The following is a 22,554-nucleotide window of genomic DNA, read 5'->3' as shown; positions in this document are numbered from 1 at the left end:
TAGAAGATAAGAACCTGGCACATAGGAAAGCTTAGGAAATACTTTATCTTTCCATCTACTTGATGAATTAGAAAATAGGGAGAGACCGAGTATCGTCAGAATTGGCCTGGTGATGAGATGGTGAGGACTTGGGTGAGGGCTGTAATGGCAGAGTAAATAGAATTGTAAATATAATAGGGATCAGGGAAAAGTATGATGCACAGAGGAGGCACTTAATAGACTCTAAAAATTTTTAAAGTCTATTAAGTGCCTCCTCTGTGCATCATACTTTGCTAAATGTTAGGGTTACAAAAAAACATCATCCCGCTCCTTCCCCCCCCCCCCAAAAAAAAAGTAGACCTGGCTCTAAAGGCCTCACATTCAAATGAGGAAGACAGCATGCAAATAGTTATGTACAAACAAGCTACACACAGGATAAATTGGAAATGACAGATTGAGAGAAGAAAAGGTACAAGGAGCAAGGAAAATCGTGATAGAAACAGTATCAACAAAGAGGAAAAGGTTGGGGAGGAAGGATATTCTGTAAATTGTGACTATGTTGGCCCCCACCCCTATTTTTGTGTCTGTAATTGAGTTCCTTGCACATAGTGGACAATTAATAAATGCTAAGAGACTAGGTAGTGGGTATGAGGTCTGGAGCAGAGATAAAGCTATGGGAGTCATTCAAAGAAATGAAAGAGCTGAAACCTTACTAATAGATGAGCTCATTAAGCCAAGTAGAGAGAGAAAAATCAAAAGACTAAGGACAATTTTGGAGGACACCCTTAGTTCAGATGTCAGGAAGAAAAGGAGACAGAAAAGGAAAGGTTCAAAGACAGGAAGAGGAAAAACCAGGAAATAGTTTTATGTTTTAAGAAGAAGTACGTTGCGGCTAGTATTGGAGAAAGGTGGAGGAGAATGATGACTGAGAGAAAGTTATCATATTTGCTTAGCAGAAATACCTTGACCTTGGAGGAAGCATCAGAAGACTAGTGGAAGTGGAAGCCAGGTGTAAAGTTGTTTAAAAAAAAAAAAAAAAGGAATGCATGACTTAAAAAAGAACCACTATCTTAAAGAAGAGTGAGAGGGATTGAAGGAAGTCTCTGGTGAGGGAGAAAAAGGGAGGGACGATGAAGTTCCAGAGGATGGAAGGTTCAGCATCTAGAATAAAGTTGGCAGTTTTAGTTTTTGTAAATGGAAGGGAAATGTTTGTTTTGTAATGAGAGGGAAGGACCAAAAGAAAAATATAGAGGCAGGAAGAGAGGAGGAGGAAGGTAGGTGGGCTCTACCTTCCTCCACCTACCTAGAAGGCGAGATGGATTCGAGCTAGATAATCCCGTGAAGTGGAAGGTGAAAAGTATTTATTGAATGAAAAGGAGGAGCAGATTGCATGAAGTAACCAAAGGGAAAAAAGTCATCAAATGGCTTATCCGTTATAATAATATATAATAATGTGCGTGCTTTTCCAAATGACAATTTCATCCGTCAGAGGGTGGGAAAATCAAAAAGGATGATCCTTCTCTTCCTTCCACCCCTCCCCCAATTATCACCAACAAAAAGGAATTGGTTGCCAGGTTGGACTTGATGACTCTCTTAAAGGGGGAAAAAATGACTCCGTCTCATTAACAACCGGAGCATAATCTGATATGAACCCAGAAAGTCCCTGGGGAGGGTATGGGCTTCTGTGGGAGGAGCATAGATTTCACTGGTTGCAAAGAAAGGCTAGTTGGGGTCCCAGGATTAAAATTCTTTCAGGAAAGCCAACTCTGGAGGGAAGGATGGCTCTTGTGAGGGACATATTGTAGTCACAAAGAGAAACAGTTTCTAGGAAGAGGAAAAAGGGAAGTTGTCTAAAGAGTTCTGTGGGAATGGACGAGACAATTTACATTTTAAAAAGAGTTGTATTGAGAGGAAAAGGAGGGCAGGTAATAGGATGAATAAAAAAAAATTACAAAGTCTTGTAAGAAGAGGGTTGGGCATGATGGAAAAATAAAGACCCAAGGAGGGGGAGGGGACACAGAGACAGACAGAGACATGGAGAAAGAAAAGCAGTGCGAGAGTGATACATTAGAGACTCGAAAGCCCCCAGCTCAGGGTGAGTGGGACACAAACAACCAGCAGAAGGCTAAGCTGCGTAATCCTTATTTTGATTTCATTTTCTCTGATAAGCAGAATGATTTTGGGGCTAAGAAAGGCACGCCACAAATGACTAATAGGAAGTTAAAACCTAAGATAAGTAAGAAAGCACATTCTTGCCTTTGAAGAATTAAGTGACCAGCCTCCTCTGGCACTGACTGAAGGGACATGGCAGAGGATCACTGGCCCCTTTTGAGGATATTTGACAGATCAGGGACACGTACCAGAGGGTTGGAGCAGGGCAAAAGCCCCGGTTTTCAAAGAAGGCAAGAGAATGGAGCCGGCAAACTGCAGGCCAGCGAACTTGACTTGGACTTGTGAAAAAAAAATCCTAAAAATCCTTCTGTTGGACTCTTCGTGGCCCTGTTTGGGGTTTTCTTGGCAGAGACACCAGAGTGGTCTGCCTTTTCCTTCTCTGGCTTAAGTTACAGACGAGGAAACTGAGGCAAACAGGATTAGTGACTTGGCCGGCTCAGACAACGAACAAGTGTTTGAAGTCAGATTTGAACTCGGCAAGATGAGTTATCCCAACTCGGGCCCAACGCTCTTCCTCTCTGCCCCGGCAGAATCCTAGAACTTAGCATTCGAGAGGGGATCCGGAAACAGCGAGCTGCCTGCCTGCCTGCATGGCTTCGACAAGAGCTGCTTAGCCCAGATTTTTAATTTTTTTCTTTTTAAACAAGGCTACCAGGCCAGTAGATCGGGGGTTGTTGTCGCTGGCACTTGGCTAGATTTTTATCAAAACATCCAATCAGGTCTGTCATGCTCTTCTGGGGGGGGGGGGAGGAGGCAAAGATGGAGGAACTGTGCCAGTATGTTGTGAAGTCTTAAACTTGGGTTCAAAAGAGTCACCTGGATACGTGCAAGATTTGGGCAAATGAAAGAGGTAGGGAGGCCATGGGAGAAGGAGCTTGAGAGAATGTCAAGTGTTCTGGGAGTCAGTCTTGGGATGGGACCCTCCGCTGAGGCAATGGGATCTCTTAGGCTCCAGCAAGAGGGGCAGATTATGGGCGGTTGTCCTGGGGTCCTCTGCCCTGGTCCGCCTGGGTCTCCAGTCTCGTGTTGAGCTGTTTGTGCCATATTTCAGGTGGGATGTTGACAAGCAAAAGAATGTCCAGAAGACGGCAGCCAGGATGGGGCAAGAGCCCTAGGAAGCTCAGCTATGTTTAGCCAGTGGGGAAGAAGGGAAGTGGAATTCGCTTTGTTCTGATGGGCACAAGAGGGCAGAGGGAGGAGCAGCAGTGAGTGGACATTGCACAGAAGCAAAGGTAGCTTTGAACAACTCTTTGTAGAGAGCCTGGCACATAGTGGGGGCTTAATATATGCCTGCCAGCTTGATAGAACTTGATGTAAGGAAAAACTATCTTCCGGTTAGAGCTGTCCAAATTTGGAATAAGAAGGCTGGGGGCCTGTGGGGGGAGGGTTCACTCTTATTAGAGGTCTTCAGGCGGAAACTGGGTGACTGACTCGTTGGGTAATTTTATTGTTCAGCTGTTTTTCAGTTGTGTCCGACTCAACACTTCATGACCTCATTGGGGGTTTTCTGGCAAAGACACTGGCGTGGTTGCCCATCTCCTTCTTCAATTCATTTTACAGATGAGGAAACTGAGGCAATCAGGCTTATGTGACTTGCCCAGGGTCACAGAGGGGGAAGTATCTGCAGTCAGATTTGAACTCCTGACTCCGGGTCTGGAGGAGATAAAGGTGGAGGGGAGTATTTTTTAAGCGTGCTTTGGGTGATTTGCTCGCTGAGCCTTCCGACTCGGATTCAGGGACGTGATTCAGTGGATGAAGTGGGCAAGACTGAGTGATTCGGAGGAGGAGTGGGAAAGGGGCTCGATGGAGTGAGAGCAATGGGAAGTTGTGACGAGGGTGAGGGGTGTGGGCCAGAGGGCCCAGAGTGGAGTCACGTGAGGATGAGGCCTGCTTGGGTCAGGAGGGAGTTTCCCTGGGGGCCGGGTGAGCTTCAGGGGGGCACTTGGGGCAGATGAGAGACCATCTTCTCAGGCCTTGGCGAGCGGAGGCAGGAATGGCTTCATGAGCCGCCTTGTTATGTAAGGCTGTAATGGCGCGGCTTGCGCTAGTTGTAGAACTTCTCGGCCTGTGCGGGGCCAGGGTGCTGATGGAGGGCCCGGCTCATCTCGCAGCACCCGGAGCCGTCTGCTCGGCCCGCTTCTGCTTTTGATCTCACTTGTTCCTCCTCTGCTCCATGACAGTGTGGTAACCACAACGTTGAGGTTATTGCAGATCCCTCACAAAACAGACTGAGCAAGCAGTTTTCACTTCCAGACTGATTTATGTTTGTACTGGAAATAGCACAGATGAAATGATTAGCCAACAGGAGGCGAGTGGGCCTGGACATTTCAACTCTTCCTTAGCATGAAGAAGCTGTTAAATCATGCGTGCGCTTTCTGGCCGTCCCCCATTAAAGTAATGCAAGTGCAGACTTGCTGGAAAATCTGGGCCAGTGGGATCGGGTTGTACCCCCGGATTGTGTGGTGCTGATAGGATGCAGTAGCACACGCGAAGCAGGAGTTCGGCAGAAGGGGGACGTGGGTAGGGGGCTAGATTTGGAGCAGGGCTCGGATCTGGCTCGTAGGACACAGGGTGTTACCTTTTCCCAACCTCGCTCCATCCTGTAAAAGCAGGGACGACAGCTCTTACGGTACCCGTGTCACAGCAGAGTGGGGTATCACATAAGGCGATGTGTGTAAAATACTTTGGAATCCTTAAAAGTGGCATTACTCCTCTCCATTTGGGGCACAGAAGTGGACATGCCGCCTCCACAGGGCGCCCGCAAAAGTGAAAGGTGGATGAAAAGGATTCCCGTCCCCTCGGGTGAGCTCAAAGCTCTCAGAATCTGTCTTGCCAGCCTGACGCGGGCGTCGTGGCCTTCTCCCTTTCCTCAAGGCACTGATTATTCTGGATTTCATTTCACTCGTGCTTTGCAGAGTCGAGGAAATTCACTCTTTCTGAGGTGGTACCTGACCCCCTTTCATGTAGTTATCATCAGTGGGAGTACCTCCTTATTAGAACAAGGGCTGGTTCACATTTATTTAATGAAATATGCTGTTCAAATTCAGATGCATAATAGTGTCTCAGGGAAATGCCTGTCAGCATTGTTGAATTTCTTGGAATTCTGCCCACTTTAGAATGGTATTTAACTCAGCCATTCCAAAGGGGGAGAAACCCACCTGTAAGCTGCCAGACTGCCTTCGGCCACCGAGGACTTTCAGGTTAGCAAGTCCTTGTCGGCACCACAGCCGAGAGGGAGGGAGACAAAGTTCGCTGCTTAGCTTTTCCTAAGGAGGAAGTTGGACCTCAGAGACGTGAAGTGATTCCTTCAGAGTCACAGGGCTGGTGAACTGCAGAGCTGGCTCTCACCTCTCTAAAGTCCCGTGTTCTTTCTGCTTCTGACCCTCGGGCGCTCTGATGGAGCTATGGTTTTATCAGCTGGGGTTCTCCCTCCTAGGGTATCCATCCAACTCATTCACCTCTTCTTATCCGTGTGACTCTTGTCATTGGTCTCCCAACCCAAGTTGCCTGTGGACTTTCCCTTTAGGTTTCTTGACTCTGCATGGTTTGGAGAGGGGGGTCCCAAGGGGAAAGTACACACAGCTAATAATAATAATAATAGTAATTATTATGATATGCAATCATCTCCTTGTCCCTGTGTCTCCCCAGGCTACCACCTGTGGGTTACTCCCACTTTTCAGAGTCTCTTTCATATGTTGTCTCCCCCTAGTAATGTAAGCTTCTTGAGGGCAAGGATTACTTGCTTGTACCCCCAATACTTAGCCCAGCTCCTGGCCCATTCCAGACACTTAATGCTCCATCTACCTGGCGCATCTCCATTGTTTACAAAAATATGCACTCTGATGGCATACTCTTACCCAGTGAAATAAGCTCACCTTTAGTCACCGGTGTATTGCCATTTCACTGGTGAAGGAAGCAGTTCTTCTCTGCAACTTTTAATCTTAATTGTTGCCTTGAGAGCAATTGATGAGTAAAGTGATGCAGCCAGGATGGCACAGCATGTGCCCCTTTCCTTGTCACAGAATTGGGCTGCTTCTTTGGCATCGTTCTCAGAGGGCATTTCGGTTGGCAGAGGGAGGATGCCCTGGTGTCTTCGTGCTTTCCCCATCCCCCTTCTCCCACATGCACTCACTTTGACTTTCTCCCTAAGCTCAGAGCCTGCTTCTAGGAGCGAGAGTTGGGAATTCTGGAGCATTTCCCTTTTTCAGGACTCGGCATTTCCGGTTACTTGACTGCACGTGTGGATGCTAGCGATTGCCAACGCGGTGTAACCTTGCAGTGTATAGAAGTATCCACTGGGTGCTGGTGAGCCCATCTTCGGCTTCTGGGACGAGCACTTGGCAGCCGGAGTGCTGACGCTAGGAGGAAGGCTTCCCACGAGAGGAGCGTTTTTAATGGATGGAACCTCAGGGGTTCTTTCCTTGAGAAACAGTTGAGAAATTTCTTTCCTGCCTGTTTAGCTTTTTTTTTTTTCTCATGATGCCACATGGGTTATTAACAGAGGGGACCGTTTCTCACTGTCTCTCTTCCCTTTGTTTTTCCTTCCTTTCCATTGCTTCCAGTCTTGGTTTACTGCCAAACAGCCTCTTGTGAAAGGACCGCCTAATTAACCCTGCGCTAATTAACAATTTAAAATTACACACTACGACTGTTCATATTTAATTCTCAGGATGCCTGGGCAACAGCAGGACTAACCACCCCACCCCACTCCCGGCCCCCTTCCCTCCACTACACTTGGCTTCCTTGTGCTTCTGTCATTGAAGAGTTTGGTGGTGGTTCTTACTTTTAAGGAGGGTGCATTTGAAAAGCCCCCGACTGGAGTTTTGTCATTTGCTGAGCAAGGAAGGCTTCCCTGTATAAGCTTTAGCAGTATTGGTAGCACACATTGGGGAGTAAACAAGGGGACAGACGTTGGCCGGTGTCCCAAACGTCAGATGAGTGAAAAGTAAAGACTGATGCTGGCCAAAATGCACTGACCGGGAGAACCGGCGAGGCCGAGGGGGTGGGGGGCCATGGCTGCTCCTGAGCACGTTTCTGAAGGTGGCGCCCGTGGAGAGGAGGGCTGGTCCCTCGTGGTCCTATTCACGTGGCGCACTTTGTAGGACTCGAGCTTGTCACCTTGGAGCCTCTTTGGGTTCTGACCCGTGTTCTGGAGTAAAGGGGCTGTAATGCACGTGGGGCGGGGGCGCAGGGAGGGAGAGGAGAAGCTGAGGAAAGGGGGGAAAGGGGCCGAGGCTGGAGGAGAGACCGACAAAGGGGGCCGTTGGCTGCGGCTGCCTGTAGCCGTGGAAGCCCAGGGACTCTTAGGGTTCTCAGACTGCTCTCTGTAACTGAAGATCATTGATTTTACGGGAAACCGTGTTTACAGACAGAGTGCTGATCGACCTGACGAGTTGACTCCTGCCTCCTTAAGTAAGAACTACCTTTCTCTTATTGACTGGCTGATAAACAGAGCAAGGGAGCCAAGAGAGGCTGCGGGATGAGGGAGAGGACGGGGAAGTGTTGGGAGCACAGAGGTGTCTGTGTACCGTCCTCCCCCACCCGGTGCTTCTCGGTCTCCCTCCTCCCCCCCAAAGGGCACAGAGGGTGGGACCACGCCCCCGCCTGTTAGGGGTCTCCTCCAGGAAGTCAGAGCTGAGAACCCCAGAGGGAGCCCCCCCGGCCTCCGGCGCGAGGCCGTCCTGGACCTGGTGACCGCCGGGCCGGTCCGAGGGGGGAGGACCGCGCAGCGGGGCCGGGGGAGGGGAGGAAGGCTCTCCGGCTGGGGCAGCCATAGTTTTAAAGTGTCCGCTCTTTAACTGGACAGTTTGTAGAGGGGGAGGAAGAGAGGAGCAGAGGAAGAAAAGCCCACCAATTAATTGGTAAACGCTTGCAGGTTTCTCTGGCCTGGCCTGGCCTGGAGAGGAGATTGGCTTTCCTGTCAATAAACAAGTCCCCAGTGCAGCATCAAAGCTGCTCTCCTTTATCAATCGTGGCCTCCCTTTCCCGCATGTTCCTGTAACTTACCAAGCATTTATGACATTGATTTTACAATCAGGCTGTTAACCCTCCCGCCCCTTCAGCCCTACCAACCTTTTTGGCCCGAGCTGTCAATCAAGGGCCCTTCAGCCAATCACGGCCGTGCTGAGAGGGAGTCACCCCACAGCTCCTCACTCGCACAGGCCTGAGCCTGGTCGGAAGGAGTCAGTCCTTCCGTGGATCGCTTTTGATCCCAGAGAATCCTAGTTTGAAACGGGGAAGGATGCGGGGAAGGATGCGGGGAAGGATGCGATGTCTCTTTATGAGAGACAAGGATCTTTTGTTGTCATGGAGCCGGAGAACTCCGACAAGCAGGCCTGGCGGCCCTGAGCATCTGTGCCTCTTCCTGCAAAAAGTTCTTCCCCAGACTCCCCCCTGTGCTCCCAGGCCCTTCCCCTGGGGGAGCTGTTGCCTTATTCTGTAGGCCAGACCAGGATTTGAAAAAGTGAAGGGGGAATAAAAACCATACAACACACACATACACAACACACATACATGTACACACAACACACACATACACAACACACATACATGTACACACAACACACACCTACATGTACACACAACACACACATACACAACACACATGTACACACAACACACACCTACATATACACACAGTACACACATACACAACACACATACATGTACACACAACACACCTATATATACATACAGCACACATATACACACAACACACATATACACAACATATATAACACACACAATACATATACACACATGTACACATATGTATACATACAACAACACACATACACAACACATATACACACAATACGTGTACACATATGTATACACACATATACACACAACACACACATATACACACAACACACCTACATATACACACAGCACACACATACACAACATACATGTACACACAACACACACACCTACATATACACACAACACACACATATACAACACACATACATGTACACACAACACACACACCTACATATACACACAGCACACACATACACAACACACATGTACACAATGCATACATATAAACACAACACAGACACACCTATATATACATACAGCACACATATACACACAACACACATACACAACACATATATAACACACACAATACATATACACACAGCACACACAATACATGTACACATATGTATACACACATATACACACAGCACACACATATACACAACACATATATACACCACACATATACACAACACATATACACACAGCACGCACACAACACATGTACACATACGTATACACACATATACACAACACATATATATACACAAACAAAAACAAGCCCCCCAGAGCCAGCACAGATCACTCCAGTGGCCCCCCCCCCAATGTTCCTCTTCTAGAGCCAAATGAAACCGTGCAGAGTGTGCTCGTGCCCAGGGAGAGAGGGGCAAGGGCGCTGTGGAGCCGGTGCTTGGGACCCCCGGTCAGAGCGAGCGGGGCTGGGCTGCTGCGTCAGTGCCCCCGTGGTGCGGATGCTGGGGGAGAGACGGCGTGATGGCGGGGAATCCGACGCCGCTCTCCCTGGGGATGCATGTCTCTCAAAGGGCAAATTCACTTCAATGACACTTTCCTCTCTGAAATGGAAAAGCCTCGGGGTTGAAGGACAGCTGCTTAGTTATTGTATGATGACTGAGAGGCAGGTGTGCGGTGGAATGACTCCCGAGCACAGCTGGTGTCTCTGGGTCGGCGCAGACCCTCGACAGAAAAGCAGCCAAGGGAGGTGGGGAGGCCCGAAGGCGCGACCACTGAGTGCAGGCTCTGGGCAGTGGGGAGAGGGGCGTCACCGAACCTGCTAGGTTCTCTCCAGAAACGCGAGCCTCTCGTCCTCCCTCCCTCTGCGGCCGTTTGGGAGAAGATGCCCATGGCAGTGGGGAGAGGCAGAGAGGAATAGGGTTTCTCAAAGGGCAGGGTCGTCTATCAAACGGTTAAGTCTGGCGCCTCGATTTTCCCATCTGGCCAGTGGGGCCGGTGGTCTGCTTAGATTTTGAGAGAATGAGGGATCCTAAAGCTGTTGAGTGTGAACTGGGGGCAGTAGCTGCCATCCAGAGCTAAGTAAGTCAAAGAGGGCCTAAGTAAGGTTCCCCCATTCAGACTCGGGATAGAATTGTGGCTACTAAAAATCACATGCAATCAGTTAGCTAAAAGTACTTTGATTTCTGGGGATCATCCACACACACACATTACGTTCTTGACTTCCTAGATTGAATTTTTAAAAATTCGGTGAGATTTTATTCTTAGTAGCTTTTGATTTGGGTTTTGAAGGAACGAAGCCCTTTCCCCCCCTTATACTTATTATCATCTTGCTCGTGTGCTGACAGTGTCTCCCCGAAGAATTGAAATTCCGTTGGGGTGATTTTCGGGGGGCGATGGAAGCAAAGGGCAGAAAAGCCATTCCTTGTGTTTCTCTCCTTTTCCCCATGACACGGACACCTGTAGGAACGTCCCCTCCGGTCACCTCCTCTTGGAGGCGTGAGTCTGCGTGGTTTGGGGGTTCGTCGGGGCCTCGACTGCCCTGTAGGCCGACTCTGTATTGGGGATAGCTAGAAACATCTTGAAAGTGCTCTGTGTGGAACCTTGGCCTTCGCCCTCCTAACATCTTTCCTTTCTCTCTTCCTCCTCTCTCTCTCCCTCTCTCCCCTCTCTCTGCTCTCCCCCTCTCTGCTCTCTTCAGGTCCGAACCGTACTGGGTGCAATGAAAGCTCCATGCAGGCCTTACCATGGAAGGCTGTGACTCGCCTGTCATCCCTGGGAAGGACAATGGGTGTGGGATCCCTCAGCACCAGCAATGGACTGAACTCAACAGCACCCACCTCCCTGACCAACCCAGTAGCATGGAGCAGTCCGCCACAGACGGCCACGGGCCCCTAGACAGCCTGCGGGCCCCCTTCAATGAGCGCGGCCCGGACGGCGCGCACTCGGCCGGCCCCACCGCTGAGCCCGCCGGCAAGGAGGTCAGCTGCAACGAGTGCTCGGCCTCCTTCGCCAGCCTACAGACCTACATGGAGCACCACTGCCCCAGCGCCCGCCCCCCGCTCCCCCTGAGGGAGGAGAGCGGGAGCGACTCCAGTGAGGAGGGGGATGAGGAGAGTGACGTGGAAAACCTGGCTGGAGAGATAGTCTACCAGCCCGATGGCTCGGCCTACATTGTCGAGAGCCTCAGCCAGTTGGTCCAAAGTGGGGGGGCCTGTGGCAGCGGCAGCGGGGCGCTCCCGGCGCTCTTTCTGAACTCTCTGCCCGGCGCTGGGGGTAAGCAGGGGGAGCCCTCTTCCGCCGCCCCGGTCTACCCACAGATCATCAATACGTTCCACATAGCCTCATCCTTCGGGAAATGGTTCGAGGGCTCAGACCAGGCCTTCCCGAATACCTCAGCCCTGACGGGCGTCAGCCCCGTCCTGCACAGCTTCCGCGTTTTTGATGTGCGGCACAAAAGCAACAAGGATTACCTGAACAGCGATGGTTCCGCCAAAAGCTCCTGCGTATCCAAAGATGTCCCCAACAATGTGGACCTGTCCAAGTTTGACGGCTTTGTGCTCTACGGGAAGAGGAAGCCCATTCTCATGTGTTTCTTGTGCAAGCTCTCCTTCGGCTACGTCCGCTCGTTCGTGACCCACGCCGTGCACGACCACCGCATGACCCTCAGCGAGGAGGAGCGGAAAATTCTTAGTCACAAGAACATTTCCGCCATCATCCAAGGAATCGGCAAAGACAAGGAGCCCCTTGTCAGTTTTCTGGAACCAAAAAACAAAAACTTTCAACACCCTTTAGTTTCCGCAGCTAACCTCATGGGGCCCGGACACAGCTTTTACGGTAAATTTAGCGGCATTCGGATGGAAGGGGAGGAGGCGCTCCAGGGCGCTTCGGCCAGTGCCGCCGAGCAGCCCCAGTCAGGCCTCTTGACGCCTGGGACCCTCTTGAACCTTGGCGGGCTGACCAGCTCGGCTCTGAAGACCCCAATTACCTCAGTCCCCCTGGGCCCCCTGGCTTCCAGTCCTACCAAATCCTCAGAGGGCAAGGACCCTGGGGTGGCAGAGGGTGAGAAGCAAGAAGTGGGTGACCAGGATAGCCTCTCAGAGAAGGCAGAGCCAGCTGAGGATGCGGAGGAGGAGGAAGAGGAGGAGGAGGAGGAGGAGGCAGAGGAGGAGGAGGAGGAGGAGGAAGAGGAGGAGGAGGAGGAGGAGGAAGATGAGGGTTGCAAAGGACTCTTTCCGAGTGAGTTGGAGGATGAGTTGGAGGACAGGCCCCACGAGGAGTCTGGGGCCATGGCAGGTAGCAGCAACAAAAATGACCTTGCTCTCTCAAACCAAAGCATTTCTAACTCTCCCTTAATGCCTAACATGCTCCAGACTCTGTCGCGGAGCACCGCTTCTACTAGTTCTAATTCTGCTTCTTCCTTTGCTGTCTTTGATGGTGCAAACAGGAGGAATCGTTTAAGCTTTAACAGTGAGGGTGTCAGGGCCAGTGTGGCAGAGGGCAGCAGGAGGTTGGACTTCCTGGACGAAAGTGCCAATAAAGACAATGCCACAGCACCAGAACCAAATGAAAGCGCAGAGGGGGACGAGGGGGGCTACCTCTCCCATCACCAGCACGCTGGGGCCCTCTGCGAGCTTGGGGTGGGGGAGTGCCCCTCGGGGAGCGGCGTGGAGTGCCCCAAGTGTGACACGGTCCTGGGCTCTTCCCGCTCCCTGGGGGGGCACATGACCATGATGCATTCTCGGAACTCGTGCAAGACGCTCAAGTGTCCCAAGTGCAATTGGCACTACAAGTACCAGCAGACGCTCGAGGCGCACATGAAGGAGAAGCATCCCGAGCCCGGCGGCTCGTGTGTCTACTGCAAGAGCGGGCAGCCTCACCCGCGCCTGGCGCGGGGCGAGAGCTACACGTGCGGTTACAAGCCTTTCCGCTGCGAGGTCTGTAACTACTCGACTACTACCAAAGGCAACCTCAGTATTCATATGCAGTCCGACAAGCATCTCAACAACATGCAGAACCTGCAGAATGGGGGGGGCGAGCAAGTCTTCAGTCACTCCGCCGGGGCCGCGGCCGCCGCCGCAGCAGCCGCCGCGGCCGCCGCCAACATCGGCGGCACCTGCGGGGCCCCCTCCCCCACCAAACCAAAAACGAAGCCCACCTGGCGGTGCGAGGTGTGCGACTACGAGACCAACGTGGCCAGGAACCTCCGCATCCACATGACCAGCGAGAAGCACATGCACAACATGATGCTCCTGCAGCAGAACATGACGCAGATGCAGCAAAACCGGCACCTGGGCCTCGGGGCCCTGCCCTCCCCGGCCGAGGCCGAGCTCTACCAGTACTACCTGGCCCAGAACATGACGCTGCCCAACCTCAAGATGGACAGCCCCGCCTCGGAGGCCCAGTTCATGATGAGCGGGTTTCAGCTGGACCCCACCGGCCCCATGACGGCAATGGCGACCCCGGCTCTAGGTGAGGCTCCCTTTTCATTTTCCACTCGGCGGGTCGGTCGGGAGACGGGGAGATGGCGTGATCCTGTGGATCTCTATTTTCCCTCTCGGGGTTCCCCTGTGGACAGCTGAGCGCCCCTAGCCTCGTCCCTTAGGTTTCCCCCAAGTATTCCCCACCTCCTGCCCCTTTTATCCTTTAAATAGGTGCCCAAGGATCCATTAATTCTCTCATCGATTCACCAAGTAAACATTTGGGTAGTGCTTTCTGACCAGAGGCAGAGGCGGTCCTTCCCGTCTCCCTTGCCGGGACAGACCCTCTCTCCGTGCCGGTTCTTAGTCTGGGGCGCTCTGCTGCTCTCCCGTGCTTGCCTTTGCCGCCTCTGGATCGCGGAGACCTCCTCCGCCAGGTTGTTTTTTTTTAGCGCTTACTGGGAACGATGGGAAACTGTAGTTAGCAAAGAAGCACTGCATGTAGGGGGCTTGGCGCGGGCAAGGCCGCCAGGTTTGTTTCCCAAGAATTTTCATGAACAAAATGAGGAAGAAAAGGTGAGTGTGGAATAGCTGGAAGCGACTCTGGGGCTGAGCTGCCATTTCTTTGCTCAGAAGGAGCGCTGCTGGATGAGTCTGGATGGTGACTTCTTGGCTCAGATGAATGGGACCAGTGAATTAGGCTACCCTGGCCTCGACTACACTCTTGGAAAAGGTGCTTTCATCCCACTGTAGAAGGGAGGCCTGGCTCACAGAAAGACGTGTAGCTTCCTATCGCAAGCCAAGATGAAAGGGGCTTGGTGGCCATTTTTAGGTGGGAGCTAACCTTAGAAAAGTGAGGAATGTTGAATCGGATGCCGTATACCCAGGGACTGCCTGCGGTGCCCTTCCCTTTGTTCTGGCCTCTGGAACTTTTGGCCTTCCTGTGTGTTAGATGCCTCCAACCATGTTATTTAGAGCAAGCGCCACTTCTTTTGAGATTGCATTTTTCTAAGGCTGAGCGATTTCACTGCACCAGTTTTAAAGCTAACCTCTCCCTTTCCTCCCCCACCTCTGTCTCTGGACCTTTGATCTCTGACGTGCCCACCTTCTATGACGACACGGGCCCCTGGAAGTTAGGGACGAGGCATCTTAAACATTCCCGACAGAGAAGCGACAGCTAATGTGAAAGCCTTTGTCCTGTGTTGTATGTAGAGTCATGCCCACAGAAACCAACCCGGTGATTCTCGAGGGTGGCCCGCGCTCTTCTAGTACTCACCGATCTTGATGAATTGTTGTTGTAATTTTCAATCTGTTTCCTGACGTGTTTAAATTTGTGACATTTTCTAGCTTCAAACATTTAAGCCAACTCTCAATTCCAACGAATGTTAAACTATCAGTATTTAAATTTGCTTAATTATGTCGACTTAGACTTTTCTCGGCCCTCGAAACGATCAAACCACGACTGTTGCTGTCCGCTTTATTGTTCCAAAAGTTTTGCAAAGACATCTTGAAGGAACGGTAGTGACTTTCCCTTGAGGACTTGAAACCAGAGGGGGCTCTCTGAAGAAATGAAAGAAAACCTGGTGCACCTAGATAGTGAGGAGGCGAAGTCTCGGTTTTGTGAGCATAGGAGGGGGAGGGGTTTCAGTTGGACAGATAGGGATTTTAGGTCACAGAAATTTCTGACTGCACTGGAAAAAGGGGGAGAAATAGACTTCTTGTATATCTGTGCCTGTCACGCTACTAATCCCTACTTGAGGGACCCCGCTCCCCCGAAAAAGGGCAGTGGTAATTGTGGATTTAAGATGTATTCATTCAAACGTTTTCTAAGCACTTTATGTCAAGTATTTGTGCCAGGTGCAGGAAGAGATATGGTGTTGAGAGAAGACACAGTTCCTTGCCCGTTCAGGGCTTACAATCCAATTTTTGAAAGCTGTAATTCATAATATTGCATAAGTGAATTGGAGAGTCTCCAATGTTCTCTCTTAAGTTTTGAGGGAAGAAAAGGTAGCGGCTGTGGGGGAGGAGGGAGATCAAAGAAGGGTTTATGGAGCAGATCTTAGAGTTGGGTAGAGATTCACCACTGAAGGAAGGGGAGAGTATTCTAGAAATAGGGAGCCAGAGAAGGAAAACCACAGACGTGGAAGGGGGAAAGCGCCCATTCAAGGGGCAGAACAAGCCAAAGGGGCAAAGCATCACCACCTTTGGCCTAGTGCCATTCGGACTAGAAGCCGGTGTTGGAGAAGATAACCCCGTCGGGACTCGCCTCGCCTTCCTAACAGGACGTGATTGATGGAGGCAGCCAACACTGGAGGGAGATTAGGAAGGCCTCCTATCAAAGCAGACTATGTTCCTGACCTGTAATAGCAGCAGATAGTCTTGTACTCTAACTTACCAATCACCTCTAGCTCCATTTTGGTTCCAGAAACTCTCAGTAGTGTCGTAGGAACATTCTCACCATCCCCCAGTTCAGGCAAGAGCAATCCCCCTAGTCCTAGCACGTGGCTGGTGTTACTGAGCGATCGGCAGGCCCTTAGTTTATCTAGGTGGGATGGCGTGACAATGATGTTTCCCATGGAGACCCGAGGGGGACACGGGAATCCAAAATTGCCTTCATGGAGCTTCCCTTGTACGGAACGTTGAGAAGGCAAGTCTCTGGTTCAGTGTGAGGGGTTTGCACAGGTTAGCTCAAAGAGATCTCAGTGAGAGGAAGCAAATCTGTATAAATAAAAATCACTGTAATTTCCTTCTCTGCCTTTGCTTGGGGTATAGTAGCTCTTAATCTGGAAGAAGTCTTCAGATATTACGGGTTATTGGATTTTTATTAGAAAAAAAGCAATCTTTTCTATCTTTTATTTATTTCAAAGTTTACCCCCATACTTAAAGTTTATTATTTTAACCATTCTTTGGAAATAGCATTAACTTAAATATTATTAAACAAAGGAATTCATTCCATCCCAGGGTGGTGGTGGTTTAGCCCGTGGGGGAAGGGGGCAGAAAGTAAGTTTTTCAGAAGTAAGAATGGAATCTCTAGTCCAATAGTAGCTGGAAAGTTTAGATGAAGTTCTGTCTGAGGGGGAAAATTGGACTTGTCATGTATTTGTAGTTTTTCTCCAACCTTTAACTCAAGGTCATTTGTCTTTTTCAGTAGTGATGTAAAGGGAATGCATATTAAAGCAGTGCTTCAGAATCTTTGGGAGATTCTTGGGAGCAGGAATTATTTTTTGCCTTTTGAATTTTTTTTTGGTTTTGTCCCCAGTGCTTCACAGTATTTGACACATAGTGGGTACTTCGTGAGTGTTTTGGGGTTTTTTTGATTAATTGATGGATGGATGGATGAATAATCTGATTGCTAATGGTTGCAAGACTTGACACACACACACACACACACACACACACATAAAAAAAAGACTTGACACAGTTGACTTTGGGGTAGGGAACCACTTTTATATGAATTATGATGTATGCTGGTCTCTGGCATAAGGGAATGGGGGATAAATTTTTTGTTGGGTTAAAAAATAATATTTTTATTTTGCGACACTGGACACCCACTATTTTACCTCAAATATGCTCCTCGAGATGTAGAACCTGAAGTCCATTTAGGCCAATAATGTTTTCTGAACTCATAGTTTCAAATCCATTTCTCCCTTTGGCTTTTTTTCTTTTTTCACTGACTCATTTTAGGCCAAGAACTTGGGGAGTGGGAAAGAGATTTATAGCTTCTTGGTTGACAACTGAACTTGGCTTTTTAATTGATTTTTAATTTGGCATTTGAGGGCTTGAATCTTTTAGAGTAATACTGAGGTTTTTTTTTGTTTGTTTGTTTTTTTAAATGAGATTGGATGCTGCTGGCCATAAATGGAAAAGAAACACATATTTGTTTCTTGTTTTGTGTTCTCCCCAGACAGAATTTTTTTTTTTTTGATGTGGATGTTGTATACATTTTTGTGGATGGTAATCTCGGTTCAGGTGGTTTGACTATGGTACATTGAAGGGTGAAAGAAGGTAGTTGGTTGTTTTTTTTTTTTTTTTCATTTGTCCTAAAATGAAGGCCATTTCCATGTTAAGAGCAATCATGGCTGGCAGGAGACATCAAAGGCAAGCTTCAAACTTCTCTGAAATGGGTGTTGATAAAAGATTTGGGTGGATTTTTAGATTTTCCCTAGCCTTCAAAAACAGTCATGATGATGTTGGAAAGAGCCCATAGAAATGTTTTCTCAATCATGATGCTTGCTAGTGGGCCGTTCATAGGCCAAATATTAAAAATATTAAAGAATAACAAACATCCCTTGGGTTGGTTACCAACTAGGAGACTCATCAGACGCAAACAGCAGAACCATCAAGACCAGTTGAGGGGGAAAGTTTACTTTAAATGTTAAGAGGGGAGAAAAGCACAAACTGGGTAAAGTACGTGTTTGAGTGTGTCGGGGGGGGGGGCAGAAAGTAAATTCCGTGGTCAGATGCACGAGTCCAGTCAATGGGGGGAAGGTGGCACTTCCCAAGCATTTGTAGTACATAGATGAGAAGCTGCTAGATCAATTCCCTCTCCATGAGTGGAGCGTCCCTTTTTGTTTAGCCAGGTCAGAGGTGCACTGCAGATTGATGGGGATAAGTGTGAGGAGGGGGGAAAGACTTTAAATGAATTAACGCTTCTTTCTTGTACTTGGCTGCCTACCATTCCTTACATGCAGAGCCCAGTCCTGTTTACAGATGCGTGCGCCATCCCCCTCTCTTTGGTTAACTTAAATCCTGGCAAACGTTGACCAACTTGCTGCCCTTTTTGCTGCCTTTCAGACCCTGCTGAGGTGCCCACGGCAGCCTGCACTCCCAGATTCAGCAGCGGGTCTAGATGGGCACCCTCCATCTCTCCCCCCAACTGAAGGGTCTTCTACCTAGTCTGAGTGCACCAAGACTTTTGGGACACCCTTTATTAATCCTCTCTCCTTAAATACTCACAATTTTTGTGGCTCTGAAGCCACTGGAGCTCTTTGGGCCCCAGTTTTCTCATCTTTTCCATGGGTGTGTGTGACACCTTGAAGGGCCCGCCCAGTTGCACGATCCTGTTGCCCACCATGTAGAGAATCTCTGCCTCGAAGGGCATCCCAGGCTTTTGAAACATCTGGATTGTGGAGCCACCTTGCCCAGTTTGGCTTCCTTTCCTCCCTGAAACTGACCTCCACGTGACTCTGGATGCGGGAGGACTTTGAGCCGGCCGGAGGCCTGGCCCTTGCCCCCGAGATAGCCAGCTGTTGCTCTCTCTGACTCGGTTTCTCTCTCTCCTTTGTGCAGTGGGCGGTGAAATACCCCTAGACATGCGGCTGGGGGGCGGGCAGCTGGTGTCTGAGGAGCTGATGAACCTGGGCGAGAGCTTCACGCAGACCAATGACCCGTCCCTGAAGCTGTTCCAGTGTGCGGTGTGTAACAAGTTCACCACGGACAGCCTGGACCTGCTGGGCCTGCACATGAACATGGAGCGCGGGCTCCCCGAGGAGGAGTGGAAGGCAGTGATGGGGGACTCCTATCAGTGCAAGCTCTGCCGCTACAATACCCAGCTCAAGGCCAATTTTCAGCTCCACTGCAAGACGGACAAGCACGTGCAGAAGTACCAGCTGGTAGCGCACATCAAGGAAGGCGGGAAGGCTAACGAGTGGAGACTGAAGTGCGTGGCCATTGGAAACCCTGTGCATTTGAAGTGCAATGCCTGTGACTACTATACTAACAGTCTGGAGAAGCTCCGGCTCCACACGGTCAACTCGAGGCACGAAGCAAGCCTGAAGCTGTACAAGGTAAGAGACGCGCGTTCCCTTTTTCTCGGGAGTGGACGCCCCAGAGCTTCCTGGGAGCGGGGTCGTTTGCCCGGTGGAAGACGCTAGAGTAGCGGGAAGAACTCGACTGTTCTTTCCCCCTCCTGCAGTTCTCCGGGCCAGAGAGGGAAGCCCCTCCAAGAGAAAAATGGATCTTTTCGCCTTGAGTATGTTTGATTATGAAAAAGGCGTTTGGCTGGTGTTTGGGAGGTTGAGATAGATGAGCCTTCCATTTCTAACCCGAGGTGTCTCATTATGTGCCATCAGCTCCCTCCCTTCAAGTTGCTTTCTTTCCTTTGCATTTTTTTTTTTTTTTTGCTGTGAACTCAGGCATAGTTTCTAGCCTTTGCTCTCATGCCTGCTTCCTTGTTCTCTCTTTCCTTGCCTTCCTTCTTTTTTCTTCCTTTGTTCTCAACCCTTTTTATTCCCCTTTCAGTCTCACCTTTCCCCCTTTTTGCTTTTCTCTCCTTTTTGCTTCCTTCTCTCTCTTCTGGCTCCTTCCATTTCTTTTTGTCTTTCCTCTCATTATTTTCTTTATTGTTTTCCTCCTGCCCGAGCCTCTTTTCTGTTCTTTGCCCTTCCTCCATTCCCTTCTCTCAACTCTGTAGGCTGTAACCCAAGAGGAGCTCCGGATACTGTAAATAGTCCTTTCACTCGAGTGGCAGAATTGCTCCAGACGTTTCTATTGATTTTCACTGGACTTAAAGCTTCACCTTTTTCTCTAATCATTCCATAATGGCTTTAGTATGAACAATCAGGTACAAATCGCCATAAATCTAACTAGCCTCATTTCACATATCTTCCCCACGCCCATGCGCGTGCGCACGCACACACATGCACACAAACATCCTCCCTCTCTCTCTCCCTCTCTTTCTCTGTCTCTCTCCATTTTCCTCCATTTTATTTTTCATTTCTCCTCTTTCCTTCCATATTCCTTCCTCTGCCCTGTATCATTATGGCAGTGAGCATTCTGTGTGGAGATTTTAATTATGCTCAGATTAGCTCTTTAACCAATTTCACTTTTACTTCCATATTCTTGTTGTTTTAAATTGAGCATCCAAACAGATGAAACCTCTTAATTGGTAGATTGGAAGTGAAATGTGGCTAATCCAGATCAGTGTGGCGATTTTGGGGTAAAGGATGTATCCTGGAGCTCTTTTTTTTTTTTTTTTTTGAGGGGCAGACGGAAAAAAAATAAAGGGTTAGAAACCTCCTTTGAATGTTGCCGGTGTAGTGAAGAATGAGATATGACTATAAGGAGTCTCAATTTTATTAGGAGCCATTCAGACCCTACCACATGTTAAGTAAGCAAAAATGGTCATTCTCCTCCTTCTTAACATGGAGATTCTTTGCACAGTACTTTTAAGTGAAAGCTCAAAGGAATATATCTTAATTGTATTTAAGCAGTGATAAGATTTCTAATTGTTCTCACCAAATAAAGATAATTCAAAAGAGATGTAGTCCAGGCATCTCAACTTCCTTCTCCAAAGGATCTCCCCCCATTTCCCTTTTAGTGCTGAGGGAGAAGATTTGAGAAGGAGTTGTACCCAGACTGGGACCCAGGTTCAATTCCATCTGGATCCCTCTCTAGATAATTCATGTCATCAGCTTAATAATCATATAATAACGAACATCTTTACTACTCACCATGTGCTGTGCCAGGCTTTGTGTATACGAAGAATAAAATAATCCCTACTCTCAAGAAGCTTATAGTCTATTGGAAAACCAATATATACCTAAATATTCACTGCACAAATACAAAGCAAATATACAAAGGAGTTAAATGGGGAGGATCAGGAAAGGCTTCGTTGCAGAAGATGGTGCTTCGGTTATGGCTTGAAGCGCGATGGACTCTTTGAGATGGAGAAGGTATTGCATAGTAGCCCGGGAGGATAAACAGTGTAAAGGCCTAGAGCTGGGAGAGGAAGCGTCATTTGAGGACCCGAGAACAGGATAGTGTGGCTGGCTCACAGAATCATCTGCTTGAAGAGAACCATCTGGGCAGCAGTTTCTTTGCAGGATGGAGGGTAATGTGGAGAGAATCAGGGTGGGAAGACCAAGCTGTTATCTCGGCAAAAAGAGCGGGGGGCTTGAATGTAAGAGGGTGGCCCTATAGGTGAAGAGGAAGAGGTCAGATGCATAGATATTGTAGTTAGAAGTGTCGGTGTTTGGTGACTGATTGGCCATGTGTGCTGAGAGGGAGAGAGCAGATGAGGATAACGCTGAGGTTTCAGGAGCCAGGGATTGATGGATGTTGGGGCTCTCTAACAGAAATAGTGAAGTGTGGAAGAAAGGGAGAGAGTTCAAAAGGAAAGGTCATGAGTTCAGTCTGGGATGTGTTGAGTTTGGCTGTCTCAGGCACAGCCAATTAGTAATGTCCACTTGGAGATACAAGACTGAATTTATAGATTTATAAATATATGGTGATGGTAACTTGATTATTTAAGGAATTTTAAACCAAGTGGACAGATCAGGGGTGGCAGGGATAGGATCTGAGGGGCACGAGACAGTTGGTGCAAAGGCACCAGGATTTAGGCGGAGAGGAAGGCCAAATTGCCTTCATCACAGGACATAGGAGTAATGAAGGCTGGTAGGATAGGATGGGATCCAATTGTGAAGGACTTTTAAGGGTCTTGACAGAAGAGTTGAATTTTCAAAACACTTCAGAAGCATTTTATCTGTGCCTTGTAAAACTCTGTGTGGGGGATGGGATGGGGGTGGACCCGAGGAGTGTGCAAGGGTATTATCCCCATTTTACAGAAATGAGAAAACAAGATCTTTCACATGCTGATTTGCCTCGTCAGAATTGAAATTTGAAGCATTCCCATCATTCCAAGTTAGCCTCCTCTCCACTGGGTCACGGTGAATTCTTAAAGGATGTTCCTTTAAAGATGAAAAGATCTGAAAACTAATGGCAATAACATGCCACCGCCATCCAGGAGGGAGGTGGAGAACAGGGTCCGGGAAGTCTTTTTTTGTAGCCTGTGGTGAGGAAGCAGCCCTTTACCCTCAGCCCTTGGGCCTGAATGGGAACGGAAGATCCAGCCTTGAAACAAGGTCCGATGATGGCCCCCGAGTTCTGCAGGCCCGGGGTCCCTGCCTATGAGGGAGATAGTGCGTTCTCAGGATGGAGTTCTGTGCAGGAAGGACTGCCGGCCATC

General features: G+C 49.2%; 1 protein-coding gene across 1 annotated transcript in view; it reads left to right on the top strand.

Annotated features, from left to right (window-relative positions):
• ZFHX3 (zinc finger homeobox 3) overlaps positions 1-22,554 on the top strand; it is a 273,607-nt gene that overhangs the window by 75,361 nt on the left and 175,692 nt on the right. The window contains 2 exon segments of the mRNA XM_074286089.1: positions 10,871-13,641; positions 18,879-19,375. Of these exon segments, the coding sequence (XP_074142190.1) occupies positions 10,917-13,641; positions 18,879-19,375 (3,222 nt within the window). The 5' untranslated portion in view covers positions 10,871-10,916.

This window comes from Sminthopsis crassicaudata, chromosome 2 (assembly GCF_048593235.1).
Source record: "Sminthopsis crassicaudata isolate SCR6 chromosome 2, ASM4859323v1, whole genome shotgun sequence".
NCBI lineage: Eukaryota > Metazoa > Chordata > Mammalia > Dasyuromorphia > Dasyuridae > Sminthopsis > Sminthopsis crassicaudata.
This window is presented reverse-complemented; position numbering and strand designations above follow the sequence as displayed.